The sequence below is a fragment of the Lynx rufus genome, unplaced genomic scaffold (assembly GCF_022079265.1).
Source record: "Lynx rufus isolate CCGP_SWC_20201006 ecotype Redwood Valley unplaced genomic scaffold, mLynRuf1.p SCAF_2, whole genome shotgun sequence".
Lineage (NCBI taxonomy): Eukaryota > Metazoa > Chordata > Mammalia > Carnivora > Felidae > Lynx > Lynx rufus.
The window spans coordinates 98,510,787-98,525,049 of NW_025814834.1; the positions used below are offsets into that span (position 1 = coordinate 98,510,787).

Consider the following 14,263-nt stretch of genomic DNA (forward strand, 5'->3'; position numbering starts at 1 on the left):
TTGCCAAGGTGATTCAGCATTTTCTCTTTCCTTTTCTATCTCTTCATTGGTAATCCTGGTGTCCTAGAATGACTATTTTTTTAAAATAAACTTCACCAAAAGATCTCTTAAAATGTTAAGATCTCTTAAGATGCCTAATTGTGCCAGTGCTAGGTAATATCCATAATGGAAAAGAAAATAACAGTGTGTAATAATTTTGTCATCTTTGAGTCATTGACAAGTGAGTTTTACGCAAAATTTTGAAATTTTGAAATTTTGAAATTTTGAAATTTTGAAACCGCCTTTTTTGAGATCCTATTAGATGGGTACAGAGGAGATGGTCATAAGTTAACTCCAAATATTTTCTTCTGACTGCTTCGTCTTCAACATGTTGAGTTCTTTTTAAACATGTTGGGGTCTTTTTGAAATGTTCCTGTTCAGGAAATGCAATCTTTGAATTCCTACCAAGCTGAAGGTTTTGTTTCAAAGAAGAATACACTGATTTGTTCTTATTTTCTTTATTTCATTGTGTACAGATAGAGATTCCACCACAGAGGTACCTGTATTAATTTTAACACCTCCATGTACATATTTCATTTACACAGAAAGTCTTTGATCCAGAGTGGGACTCTTGAAATAGAATCTTTGCTTTGTTTATTGTCATTTTCTTCCACTTACTGAGGGAGAGAAAAATGCTTTCTGGATTATTCAAATTAAGACTTTAATGCCTTATATCACTTTTCATATATATTTCAGGTTAAAGTTTTTTTAACTTAAAAAATTAAAGTTTATGGTTTTATACCAACAAAATACCACTATTTTGGCAAATAAAGATAGCATAGAAATGCAGAATGCCAGGTGCCAACTGCAATTATCAGTCAATACATATTTGTTGGGTGAATTTGGTAACCACTTAACCATTAGTCTGGCACTTTAACCCTCATACAATGTTACTTCCGTTTCACAAGGGACAGTCACACAAGAGGGTCTAAGAAATTATGGAACTTGTCGAGGGTCACAGGCCAGAAAATAGGGTACTTGACATTTGTACGCAGCTCAGTCTTCCGGCTCCGAGGACCTTTTTCCTCCACAGTGGGTAGGACCCTGCATTAAGTCCCACTCCCTGTCAGGGGCAGGTGTACAGAGTGAATAGGTAACATTATCTCACTAGGGGTACAGAGGTACAGACACTCAGAGGAAGGGCCTTGGATGGGCTTTTGGGAGTCCCTTGGACTCCTGCCTTCCTAGTAGAGCCAGAGAGGATGAAACTGTGTGAACTTGTGAACTGGGCTCTCTGAGCACCAGTTTCTTTATCTTTAAAATGGGTATCATTGTTGAGAAATAAAATTCCTTGGGAATAGATCAAATGAAGTCCCAGCCATCAGAGCGTTCTGGGTGTTTCCCCAAAGTCAATTCTCCTTCTGAGAAAAGGTTTTCTCTGTACCTTCCATCCTCTCTGGCTCTACTACCAAATTGCTCCAAGTAGTCAACACTGGATGATGGGGACCCAGCATCTCTGTGATTAGTGTTGGTCTTTCAAATGACTCAGATGGAACGTCTCAACTGCAAGCCTTTCTCAACTGCAAGGACTTCCCTTGTGGCATAACTGGTGAGTTATTATGCCAGTAACCACACAGACAGACGGACACATTCTAGGGGTGGAGGTGGCAGGGAAAAAAAAGGGAAGTGTACCCTGACCTGCCTCATGATGACCTTCCCAGTGACCATCCCTTCCTTCTCTCTTACTGGCTTCTGTAGCTTGCTCATGCAAGTCAGGACTAAAACAAGCTCCAAAGACTTTCTCCTCTACGTTTATTTCATCAGCCAGCACATCTTAGCGTATTACACAGTTTGAATGGGAAGGTGACAGGAGTCTAATACTGATTATTGTTTTAAGAGAGAATGTATTTCGTGTAAGTAATATCTTCCATGATAATGGCTTTGGTCAAACAGGCTGGTAAATCACATCTGTTAGGCTGGCTGCTACAGCTGCATTTGTTGGGAGACAAAGCCTGATGTCACTCTGTTCAATTACTCTTCAATTGGAAGCTGAGATTTTTTGGTGAGGAAAAAAAAATCTGGGCTCCATATGATTTCACTTTTAAGCCACCTACTTGGATGATTTGAGCCATGCCAGGAAGATCGCTGTGTTCAAATTTAAAGCTCTATAGTCGGGCGCTGTGGAGTTTTTTATCCCAGTCCCTGGGTTCAGCATTGTCTTCTCTCGAGGATGTTTGTTTTTAAAAATCTTAACTTTTCTGCAAGGATTAACACATTAAAGTCGCGAATGTCTTTCTCTGAAGGTTTTCCAAATTGTTTTCCTCTGTTAGAGGGGAGACGTGGAGGCAATAAGGTGCAAGATTCTGAGAGGGAAGCTTCAGTTGATGTGTGGAAATGACTGTGAAAAGGAGTGAGAGAGCATGGGTGAGTCTCCCTGACTTGCCAAGAGCCAGTGTCGACTTTGGGGAAACACCCAGAACACTCTGATGGCTGGGGCTTCATTTGATCTACTTCCGAGGAATTGTATTTCTCAACAATGCTACCCATTAAAATTTTTTTTGATGTTTATTTATTTTTGAGAGAGAGAGAGAGAGAGAGAAAGAGAGATAGAATGAACAGGGAAGGGGCAGAGAGAGGAGACACAGAATCTGAAGCAGGCTCCAGGCTCCAAGCTATCAGCACAGAACCCAACACAGGGCTTGAATTCACAAACCATGAGATCATGACCTGAGTGGAAGTCAGATGCTTAACCAACCGAGCCACCCAGGCACCCCACAATGATAAGCACTTAAAAAAATGTTAATTTTTGAGAGAGAGTGAGAGAGAGAGAGAGAGACACAGAGAATCTGAAGCAGGCTCCAGGCTCTGAGCTGTCAGCACAGAGCCCAGTGCAGGGCTTGAACTTGTGAACTAGGAGAGCATGACCTGAGCTGAAGTCAGATGCTAACCAACTGAGCCACCGAGGCACTCCCCCCAATGATACCCATTTTAAAGATAAAGAAAGTGGTACTAGGAGAGCCTAAGTGATTTTCTCAAGTTCACACAGTAACTACGTGGACCATTCTGGAAAAGAACTCAGATTATTTACTGCCTGTTTCAGTGCTCTCTTCTTGATAGCACCATATTTTTCATTATACTTAACATATGTAAAGGTATTTGTTTTTTAAAAAAAATAAACAAAACAAGACCAGCTTTTGTCTTGCTTATTTTACAGAATGCTATAGTACATGGCTCTTCAAACTTGTTTGATATAAAATACACTTTACTCTGTGTAAGTATTTATTTTCAAACACGAACAAGTTATTTGGACATCTATTAAAAGTCAAAGTTTTTTTGATAAGTCTATTATATTTTACTAGTTTTTGAAGACAATCTAGGTTCAGGAAAAGCAAAATGCTATTGTCTGCCTTTAATTGGGGGTAGGAATGGAATATTCTTAACATTTTTTTTTTGACTTTGTACTTTCTTTATATGATAGTTTATATTATCTGGGGGAAAGATTTTCTTTAGGATCAAGAAGGACGTGAAGGAGGAAGAGCAGTGGACTATTTGTGCCAGAACACTGGGAAATCAAGCCCTGTTCCCTAGCAGAGAAGTAGGGGCTTGGAAAGACCCAGAGAAAATGACTGCAGGGTGTGTCAGGAGCACAGGGCAGGATCCAGGGCAAACTTCTCTTGCCCACAAGATAACAGTACACTGGAGCTGAAGAGACCATGACAGGGAGAGCACTGGTGGCTTGTGGAGCCAGTGTAGACAGGTGACTGATGACCACCTTCCTAACCTTGCCCCCACCCCTGTTTCCCTGCTTTATTATTTTTTTAAAATACTTAGTTTGAGAGAAAGCGAGTATGAGTGGGGGAGGGGCAGAGAGAGAGAGAGAGAGAGGGAGAATCTCAACTAGTCTCTGCACTGCCAGCACAGAGTTCAATGCAGAGCTTGAACCCATGAACCATGAGATCATGACCTAAGCCAAAATCAACAGAAGGATGGTTAACTGACGGAGCCACCCATGCGACTCTGTTTCCCTGCTTTGTGCAGGACCCTGGACCTGATGCCCACCTGGGGGAGGGGAAGCAATTCCAGAAGTCATGTTAAAGGAATATCTTAGCCCCAAACTCAATTGTTCTAGACACATTACTTCTGTAAGCCTACTTAGAGTCACCTTTGAGACTGTCTCCACAAGCTGATGGAAAATATTGTGTATTTTGTTAAAACATATACATAGACAAATGAGATCATATTTATCTATCTCCTGGTCATTTTCATTTTCACGTTAATAATTTACCTCTTTCTGTGTCATAAAATAAATAATTTTTGTTTCTTTTTTCCCCACATATATATAATATTAAACAGTATGGCTGTTTTTAATATTTCAGGTTCTCCTTCTCCAGAGTTTGGCAAAATCAGACATGAGCCTATAGAGAGACATGTTGAATGGCAAGCACAAGGGCCAGAGGAGGATCTGGATTGCCCTCTGCAGGCAGATGGCCTCTCAGGTGAGGAAGAGCCCAGCTCTGTCTCAGTCCCTGCTGAGACTTTGCCTCTCCAGCCTCGATGCTAATGGTTTAGCAGCAGATGGGCAGGGGGAGCTCCACGAACTTCATCACTGCTGTGTGCATTTGGCACAGGGTGAGGGCTGAAATAGCACATCCTCTGTAACTCCCTGGCTCGGCAGTTTTTTGTTTTTGTGATTAATGTCCAGTGCAAAGGTGAGTAATGTGGCAATTCATTGTAGTAATTCGAGTTATGGGGAATATATGGACTCCTTTGCTCAGCATCCTTTTCTCCAGCTCCTTGTCACATAAAAAGAATCATTACATTGGGAATACACTGCCATCAGCCACAGGACCAAGCAGAGATACAACTCATGTGCCCCAACTATCTCTGCTGTCAGCTTTTCGAGCCCTTCTTTGTAGGACTGGGCCAGGCTAACCTGACTCAAAGGGTAGTAAAGAAAGTTCTCAGTGCCTTCTCTTTGGCCCTACCTGTTTTGAGTACTACCTAAAAATGACTAGTTGAATCTAAATGACCCACAACCTCTAGTAAATTAATTTCAATTTTGTCTTATATTATTATCACCCCAAGGTAACTTTTGAGCTGGAGAAGTTTGAGAGCAGGGTGAGGGGGAGAAGCCTGGCTGGCTGTGGTAGGAGGACCTCCTGCTCCAGTAAGTCCAGGAAAGCATGGCTGTTGTCATCTGGCAGGGATGGAAGTGCAGATGAGCAGAGGAAATGCAGATAAGAGCCTTGGTCCCAGCTTCCAGATTCAAGGGAAGTGATAAGATGCTCGCAGGGCTGAGGAACCCTAAGTCCACCAGCTTTGGGAGCAAGTGATTGCACACACCTTAAAGTTTCCATAGGTCTACAGGAAAGGAAGGGAATTCCATGGCTTTCCATCTCCTGCTCTAGTCTCTGAGACTCCAGTGATGTCGTGCAGTCCAGTCATCTTAACTGGAAAGTATTTCTGAATTCATTAGCTGGTGGGGTCTGAGACCTTGGGGTCTTCTTTCAGTAATCCAAGGTAGACATGTTGAAGTTAGAAGGATAAAAGAGCACTTGGAGGGGATTGAGCAGTATTATAGTCTTTCCAGAAGACACTCCCTTCCAGTGGAGAAGGGGTGTGAAGGTAAGGAAAGAGAGGAACTAGCTCAGCCCCTATTGGTTACTTGCATTTGGCAGGTAAGTCCCTACTGATGCTCTGTGGGGATGTGCATGCCTCCACGTGTGTGCATGTGAGAGAGGAGAGGAGGGGGACATGCCTCTCTGACCCATGGCACCTAGTCCCACTGGGATTTCCTGCTACATCTTGGTGTCTGCCACTCAGGTCTAGTCACCAAACCTGGGTGGGAAGGTTTGAGCAGAGGTGAGAAAGGCAGTCATCTCCTCACTCCCTCCATCATCCCCTCTCATGGTGCTCATGCTAGCGGCTGCCTGTGCAAATGGATCCGCTGCACTGGATCTTAAGCCCATGTCATTATTCCCAGAGATGTATGAACAACATTACCCAGCTGCCAGCAATGACAGCACATGTTACCTTTAAAAAGCCCTTCTTCAATCTTACAATACCCAAATTTCGAAAGAAACTTTGTGTGCAATCTCTCTTCTGTGCTGCTGCACTGCACCCCTAGCCACATCGAGGCTCTCTCTCTCTCTCCAGTGTGTGTCTGATTGAAAATTCAATTCAACTCACTTCAAATATGCATCGAGCACCTTTATGTTGGCAGCAAAGAGGTAAAAGCCATAGGGGATACAAAATAAGTATAAAGCACAGTTTCTGCCTTCAAAAAGTCTGCCGTGCTATTGGGAACAACATGGAGAAACAACAGGAGACCAACATGAGACAGAATATATCTACTCATCAGAATGTGTTGTTCTGACATTAACTGCATTGGATATTCCAGAAAAGGAGATCTCAGTGAGGGCCAGAGTTGTCAGGGCAGAAAGCGTCTTGGAGAGGTCAGGAGTTGGTTTGGGACTTTGAAGGATTGGGAGGAGTCAAATATGTAGCTGGATCACATACAAAATTTTTCCTGTTATTTCAGGTTTTCTACTGAAGCCTCAAAGCTGAAAACAACATGACCTGATTACTCCCACCACCTTTTTTGAAATGTTTATTTTAGAGAGAGAGAGACAGACACAGAGAGACAGAGAGACAGAGAGAGACAGAGAGAGAGAGAGGGAGACACAGAATCCGAAACAGGTTCCAGGCTCTGAGCTGTCAGCACAGAGCCTAACAACTCCCAGTCTTAAGTGCTCACCAAAGAGTTGTCATATGGAGGTGCCCTCATGTAGCCCTCACATAGCCCCAGTGTGGGACACCTGTCCCATCAAGGCTGTTGCATCAAGGCTGTTGCTGGTTAAAGGGGGACAGCATGAGTTATGTAAGAGGACCCCCTTCCCTCATGGCTCTGCCCAGACCTCAGCTCTTAAGAAGCAAGAGAGACCAGGTACAGGGAGATGGACAGTGGAGAAGAGGAGTGAAGCTGTTTCTCTGTGGTCAGTTCTGACTGGGAGAAGGGGAAAACCTTTATATTTCATGGGCAGGACTTCCTCTGTCCTTAAAGGTAAGTCTAAATGGTCCAGATGAGGCTCTTCTTGTAACTGACAGTACTGAGTAACCCTGGGAGTTGTTGTCCTAAGATGCTGCCAGGGTGGGGGGAGGAAGGGAGAGAACACACAATTCTATTGAAGGACATCTGCCCCTGGGCCCTCACAGGGACCAGCAAACTGATTCCAGAGATATGGGAGCACCAGGAAGGGCAATTCAGGAAGGCAGAGGGGCCAAGTGGATGCCATGGGTGGAGTGGGCGTGGAGTGTTGGGGGTCTCGGTGACTCGGACTGTGGAAGGCCTGAGATAGGACTTCAACATCTTTGAGAGGATCGACAGCAGAAGAGGTTAAAGCAAATAAAAAAGGGGACCATCCCATTTCCCAAGTACGTTTCCTGGGAAGGGCTCCTTCTCCACAATACCATCTCTTCTTCTTTCCTGAGCGTCTCCAGCAGTTGGTTCCTTGTTGCCACGTAGGTCAGAGAGTCTATCTTCTCCTAATATTCTCATTTACCTGTTTGGAAACTGAGGGGGGTTCCCGGGAGGAGGGATACCCCACGCCTTTTCCCCCACTTCCCACAGGGGCAGGAAAGACCCACTGAACCTGCACTTATGTTACCCAAGTCAACTTGGCCCAGAGATGGAAGTTTAATTTCTTGTTTACAAGACAAATGAGGAACAAGGAGGAGAGAGGCAGCGTTTTCTTGTTGGTAGGGCGTTGGGAGAGGTGACCCACCACAGTTCCCTGGAGAGTGGATTTCCAGAGGGTTTTAATTATGATCGCTGAGCTGCAGTTTGGAGAGACACAGCTGCTGAAAGGCAGCTGTCTTATTTATACTGCCGTCTGGCTGGATTACATTGCCTCTACAACAGTGAAAATTTTAGTCCACACTCTTGGAGGGGGTGGTGAGAAATACCTTGTTTTTATAAATCAAATTTATTCTGACTGTGAGCTTTAACTCTCTAGAGGGTGAGAAATTAGATCTCTATCCTGTTTGGAAGGTTTGCCCCATTTCCACTCAGGCAAACAAGGATCAGGGCAGTGGGGATGGCAGAAAGCCCTCTGGTCTACAGCCCATCATTGTGATGGCTGTGGTTCTCACTGCTCAAATTTACAAGGTCTATTGGAAGGTGGGTGGCTACACTACTTCCCTGTCAAGCAGTGGCATGCTGTCTTTGGCTACTGTTCCCATGGCCACCTTTCTTTTTTTTTTTTATAAGTTTTTTTTTTTAACGTTTATTTATTTTTGAGACAGAGAGAGACAGAGCATGAACGGGGGAGGGGCAGAGAGAGAGGGAGACACAGAATCCGAAGCAGGTTCCAGGCTCTGAGCTGTCAGCACAGAGCCCGATGCGGGGCTCAAACTCACGGACTGCGAGATCATGACCTGAGCCAAAGTCAGACGCTCAACCAACTGAGCCACTCAGGCGCCCCTCGGCCACCTTTCTTAATATTCTGTCTCCCCAGCATCCCTGAGCCAGCTCTGGTACTCTGGTTACCTCTCCTTAAGGGGCTGAAAAAATTGTTTCCAGGCTCTTTCGGAAAGAAATACCAGATGCTTTTTAAAAAAAAAAATTTTTTTTAATTTATTTTGAGAGAAAGAGAGAGAGCACAAGCAGGGGAGGAGCAGAGAAACAGGGAGAGAGAGAATCCCAAGCAGGCTCAGCACTTCAACACAGAGCCCAATGCAGGGCTCGAACTCATGAGCCATGAGATCAAGACCTGAGCCAAAATCAAGAGTCGGATGCCTAACTGACTGAGCTACCCAAGCACCCCCCAGGTGCTTTTGATATGGCTGCTGCTACATGCCCTGCCCCATCCATTGCTCTGGGACCATTCAGCCTAACCGCTTCACTGAGCAATGGGTCTTGGACACAAAAGGGGATAGGGGAAGGGAGTGCTATCTCTTGGGTGCCTCTGTCCTCTGCAACACAAAAACGCATGAGAGAAGGCAACACTGGGCCTGGCTCCCTTTTTATATTTGCTAGAGGGTAGAGAAGGAAAATACTATAGTTAGAAGAAACAAACCATGAATACATTATCTTGTCACATCTGTCTAGTCTTTAGAGTACACAGTGAATAAGCTAAGGCAATTCCCTCAGCTGTCCCTGAGAGCTGTCAGCAGCTGATGTTCTTAGCAAAGAAGGTGTGAGCGCAGGTGTGGTCCTGTGGCAGGGTCGGGGCTGAGCAGAGTTCAAGCATTGACTATCAGCCCTTGCTGCCATGGCCTACCTGTGGGTTGCTGCTCAAAATACATGAGAGGATTTGACTATGACCTTTTACTCACTGTCAAAGACAAAAACTGAACAAGTAAGCGGATTGATTTTATTCAGCCTGTTGCAATAGGAAAGCACCCCAGATCTGAAGCTCAGGGTATCTTGGAATGTGGATTTGCCTTAGAATTTTATAGGGAGGGGTAAGGACATTACAGATGGAGTGATTTATAGTTGGGTTTGTATTTTAAATGGGGAAAGCTTCAGTCAGTAATCTGCCTAAGTAATGTGTGTTTTGTTTTTGTTTTTGTTTTCCCCTGTGGCTAGCTAGTTTCAGGGAAACAAAGAGCTTGAATCACTTATGAGATAAAGAATGGGAAGCTGGAGGGTCCAGGTTAAATGGTGTCCCCCTAAAAGATATGTTGAGGTCCAAACCAGTATTTATGAATGTGATATTATTTGGAAATGGGGTCTTTGCTGAATGTAATTGTGTTAAGATGAGGTCATTAGGGTGAGCCTTAATCCAATATGGCTGCTGTCCTTACAAGAAGAGGTGAAGATAGTGACCCATAGGCGAGAAGACCACATGATGCAGAGGCAGAGATTGGAGTGATGAATCTTTGAGCCAGTAATTACAAAATTGATGGCAACACTAGAAGCTAAGAGAAAGGCATGGAACGGATGGTTCCATACAGTCTTGAGAGAGCATGGCCCTACCAACACCTTGATTTCAAGCTTCTAGGCTTCAGAACTGTGAAACAAAAAATTTTCTGTTGTTTTAAGCCACCTAGTTTGAGGCACTTTGTTATGGCCACCCTCGGAAACTAATATAGTCTGTGCCTGGCAAAAGGGGAAAGGTCTGTGTTCAGTCTTGTCAAAGGCAAACAAGGGAGGAACCCATGGTGTTATTGGAGTCATGACAAAGTGTGGATGGCATGTTTTGCATAGGTCACATGGGGAGGATGGGTATTTTTGTGAAGCCATTTCAGAAACACAAAAGGGTGAGGGGGTTCTTAACAACATTGGGAATATAAGGTTTAGCATCGTGAACCCTCTTAAAACCCATGAATGGATTTCCATTCTTACCAGTTAAATTCTAACCTTCCTAGTCTCATATAGAAGGGTGGAGGTTCCCAACACCATAAGCTTGTCTGCCTTGCTTGGTACTCTAGCACTACCAACCTGCCTCTGTATGTTGCTCCACAAATGCACCTTGCAGTTCACTAATGTGTCTTTGTTAGTGGCATTACTTTTGCCTGGAACACACCCTCACTTCTTTCTCTCTTTTAGTTTTGCTCACCTTCTATATGTATATCTCTGAGAAATCTACCCTCGTGCCGGGTTTTAGGGTCTCTCTGGGATTTCATGGGAGCCAGTGCCCACCTATGCAGAACACTCTTGCCACTGCATTGAAGTCAGGTGCTCCCACTGCTCTCTCTCCTGCTGGGCTGTAGGTTCTCTAAACACTCGGATTCTCTATCTTGCTGTGGAGCTCACTGCTTGGTATGGAGAAGATGATAAATAAGTATTTGCTGAGCTGAAATGAACTCTGCCTCTTTCAGACACCTCTCCCTGACCCTTGCAAGTGTTTTCCTCTTCAACACTTCATGTTATTTCTTTTTTTCTCCCTGAGAGCCCTTTTACTGCTGTAAGTTCAGCTCTAGCAGAGAAGTGAGGTCTGTATTTTCAGGTTTCATTGCTTCCTCCATATAAGCATTCCATTTACAGTTTTAGTATTCCAGCTACAGCCAGAAAAAATGTCCTCTTTCTTTGCAGAGGCTTAAAAGAGTATTTTTATCTCATCACAAAAGTATCGCATGCTCATTGCAAAAAAAAAAAAAAAAAAGTCTGGAAAAATGTAGGAAAGCAAAAAACTCCAAGAACATAAAATCATCTATCATTCTACAACCCAGAGTTGACTATGTATTAATGTCATATCTCCAAACAAAGTGATTTTCATGTTGTCCATTCTATTCTGTAAGCTGATTTGTTTTACTTAACATTTCAAAATCAATTTTCCATGTTAATAAATACTCATTTTTGTGAAAAGCACAAATGCTTTTCAGGAAGAAACTTTTCCACATAGAGACAAGTTCAGTCTTCTGGTGAGAAAATCCTTCCCCCCCACCTTTTTGAGGATGAATATATTTAGCTAAAAATCCCCCACAAGTTTGGAAATGTTAGAAGTATTTCTCATGGAAGGTGATATGGAGATTGGTTGCTAAAAATAATAACTAAATTAGAAAGTAAAATGAAGAAATGTCTAATGTGGAAATGTAGTTTCTCTTTCAGTTCCAATGACTGTCTTTTTAATGTCCTCATGCATGTTAGGAACCTAGAAGTGCATACTTGTGGCTAATGCAAGAAGGCACCCATCATCTCCCTACCAGCATCGCCAACATCACCACCATCAGCATCACCTTCACCACCATCACCATCATAAGCATAAGCATCATCACCACCACCACCACCACCACCACCAGCATCTCCACCACTGTCACCATCGTCATCATCGCCAAAATCACCAGCATCATTACCATTATCACCATCATCTTTATCTCATCATCATCACCACCACCACTACCACCATCATCATCATCATTGACATCACCACCACAATCACCAGCATCAGCATTATCTTTACCATTATCACTAGCATCATCATTGCTATCACCACCACCAGCATCACCTTCACCGTCACCATCATCATCATCAACATCACAGCATCATCACCATTATCACCATCATCTTTATCACCAGCAGCAGCAGCATCACTGCCAGCATCATCTCCACCACTTCATCATCAACATCACCAGCATTATCTTCACCATTATCACTATCATCTTGATCACTACCACCACCATTATCATCATTACCATCAGCACCACTATCATCTTTCTCTTCCTCTCCTCCTCTTCCCACTGCTCCTCCTCCCCTTTTTCTACCCTCCTCCCCTTCCTTCTTCTCCTTCATTATTTTCATCATCATTCTCATTCTCATTTCAACATGCAGTGTTTAGAGATATGGGAGCTATATGGATACTGAGGTACATGAGAGCAGAAGAGATGATGTTAAAAATTGGTGGAATACATTTAGGACTTTTTCCTGAATTATTTTAATCTCTAGGGCTTATTTAACTCCCTGATGTGGAAACATGACCTGTGAGACAATCTTGATGTAACAGCTTTTCTTTCAGTCTGATAAATTACATTTTTTTTCCAAAATAGCATTAATAAAGACAAGCCAGAGATAGTATTTTTTACTCATCTGCCTTTATATTTGTCAAACTCACACCTGCTTAATGTGTAAAGGTCAGGCTTTTAGACAGAAATCTCACATGGATCTCCCTGAATTATGTAGAAGTTTACCTGGCTGGATAATTTGCATGACTTTTTACAGAAACTGTAGAGAACACGTTCCAAATCATAATATACACATTGGTGTTTATATTTTCTCCTTTGAAGAGGGCAATAACCCTGAGAAAGATGTCAGTACTGATACCACGGAGCAGACCCTGAGTAAGAGCACCTGGTGTCTCCAGTGATTGAAATGATATATTAATGAGTTCTTATTCTCAGTGACATTTTACCAGGAACCAATTAACCACAGTAATTACATCTCATCCATTGCGTGCTCTGAAATGTGAAGTGCATGGGTATTGGGTTGCTGTGTTTGTTGAGCATTTTTTTCCCATGTGACAAACCTTTAAGCATTAAAACTTTGAGTCATTTATTATGTTTCTTTTGCCTTCTGGGTGTCACAGCATGAAGGAAAATCTTGTAAAGGATAGTTTTATAACCACACAGATACTGATGCGTGTAAATGAGTATAGCCAATGCTAGAAAGCCTCACCATAGCTGTGCTTCAAAGGGTGGCAGAAAATACAGTGGGGAGAGGGCACATTGATAAGAACAGAAAGAGTTAAACCTTCATGGTAAAAACAGATGGCTTAGGGAATGAGAGATTGAATAAAGGGTCCTGATTAGTTGACTCTTCTAGATAATGGGGTGAGTGCTGATAAATGCAAAACTTTTTTCATTGTCATTTCCAAACTGTTTAGAAAAATTCAAAAATATCGCAGTTTGAATTTCTAAAGTAAATAACCTTTCTATACTTCACTTCCCTCACTATAAAATTTGGATAATAAGTGTACTTGACTAATAAGTTTGTTGTGAAGACAAGTAAGTTAAAATAGGTACAAGTACTTAGCATGTACTGAGTGTATTGTAAATGCTCAATAAATGCCAGTGATTATTTCATTAAGTCTATTAAACATAATTTGACAGTCTAAAACTTGGAACTTTTAGAAAATAGCACTATTGTGTTTATAAAATATAACATATAATTGGGTAAAAATTAAAATAGTATGTAAAAATGAAAAAAACACAAGAAACTACAATGAGCTCAAATCTCACAAGTTCAAAGATTCAAATTTAACCACTGTTAAAATATTTTGGGAAATCCTTAATCTCTCTATAAATAAATATGAATATATGTCCAGGTAAATACGCCTAACTTTATGCTATTGAATCATAACATGTTTGTCTTTGAGTGACCTCTATCACTTACACAGTAAGTCCCACATGTTTTTAACAAATCGATATGACTTCCATCATCCTTTTTAATGGCTGTGTAATATATTATGGAGCATACAAATCATAAATCATTTGACTAGCCCTGTTCCCCCCAGTGATAAACATTTGAATTGTTTTCTTTCTTTCTTTTTTTAAATTATATAATTTCTTGTATATGCCTCATTTACATTTACTTCTTTATTGTAAATTCAGAGGTTTAAGATTGTTGGGTGAATATTTTGAATCATATTTTTGTACTGCTCTTCTAAAATGGTAAGGCTAATTTATATTCAACATGGGTAAGCCTTTTTAGGCAGAGGTAAGAGGTTGATGTCAGGGAAGAAGGGTGTTTTAAATAGAAGTGTGACAGTGTGAGAAAAAGCAGAGAGATTGGAAAATATATGCTGTATTTGGGGTGACTTCCCACTTTTCTTGAGCTTGTTATTTT

At 42.2% G+C, this 14,263-nt stretch overlaps 1 protein-coding gene across 27 annotated transcripts in view; it reads left to right on the forward strand.

Annotated features, from left to right (window-relative positions):
• Nucleotides 1–13,500, forward strand: part of LOC124515861 (homeobox protein abdominal-A-like) — a 97,410-nt gene extending 83,910 nt beyond the window's left edge. For 24 of the 27 annotated variants that reach the window (XR_006962891.1, XR_006962904.1, XR_006962889.1 and 21 more), the window contains 2 exons: nucleotides 4,356–4,475; nucleotides 6,521–6,967. Coding sequence is in view for 2 of the 27 variants with exons in the window: in XM_047084902.1 (XP_046940858.1) it covers nucleotides 4,407–4,475; nucleotides 11,573–12,286 (783 nt within the window). In the remaining 25 variants the exon portion in view is untranslated. Of the gene's footprint in view, nucleotides 1–1,960; nucleotides 2,404–4,355; nucleotides 4,476–6,135; nucleotides 6,478–6,520; nucleotides 7,043–11,572 lie in introns of those variants that run through there. The other 3 variants (XM_047084902.1, XR_006962887.1, XM_047084904.1) reach the window with 3 other exon arrangements.
• The last annotated feature ends 763 nt before the right edge of the window (nucleotides 13,501–14,263 follow it).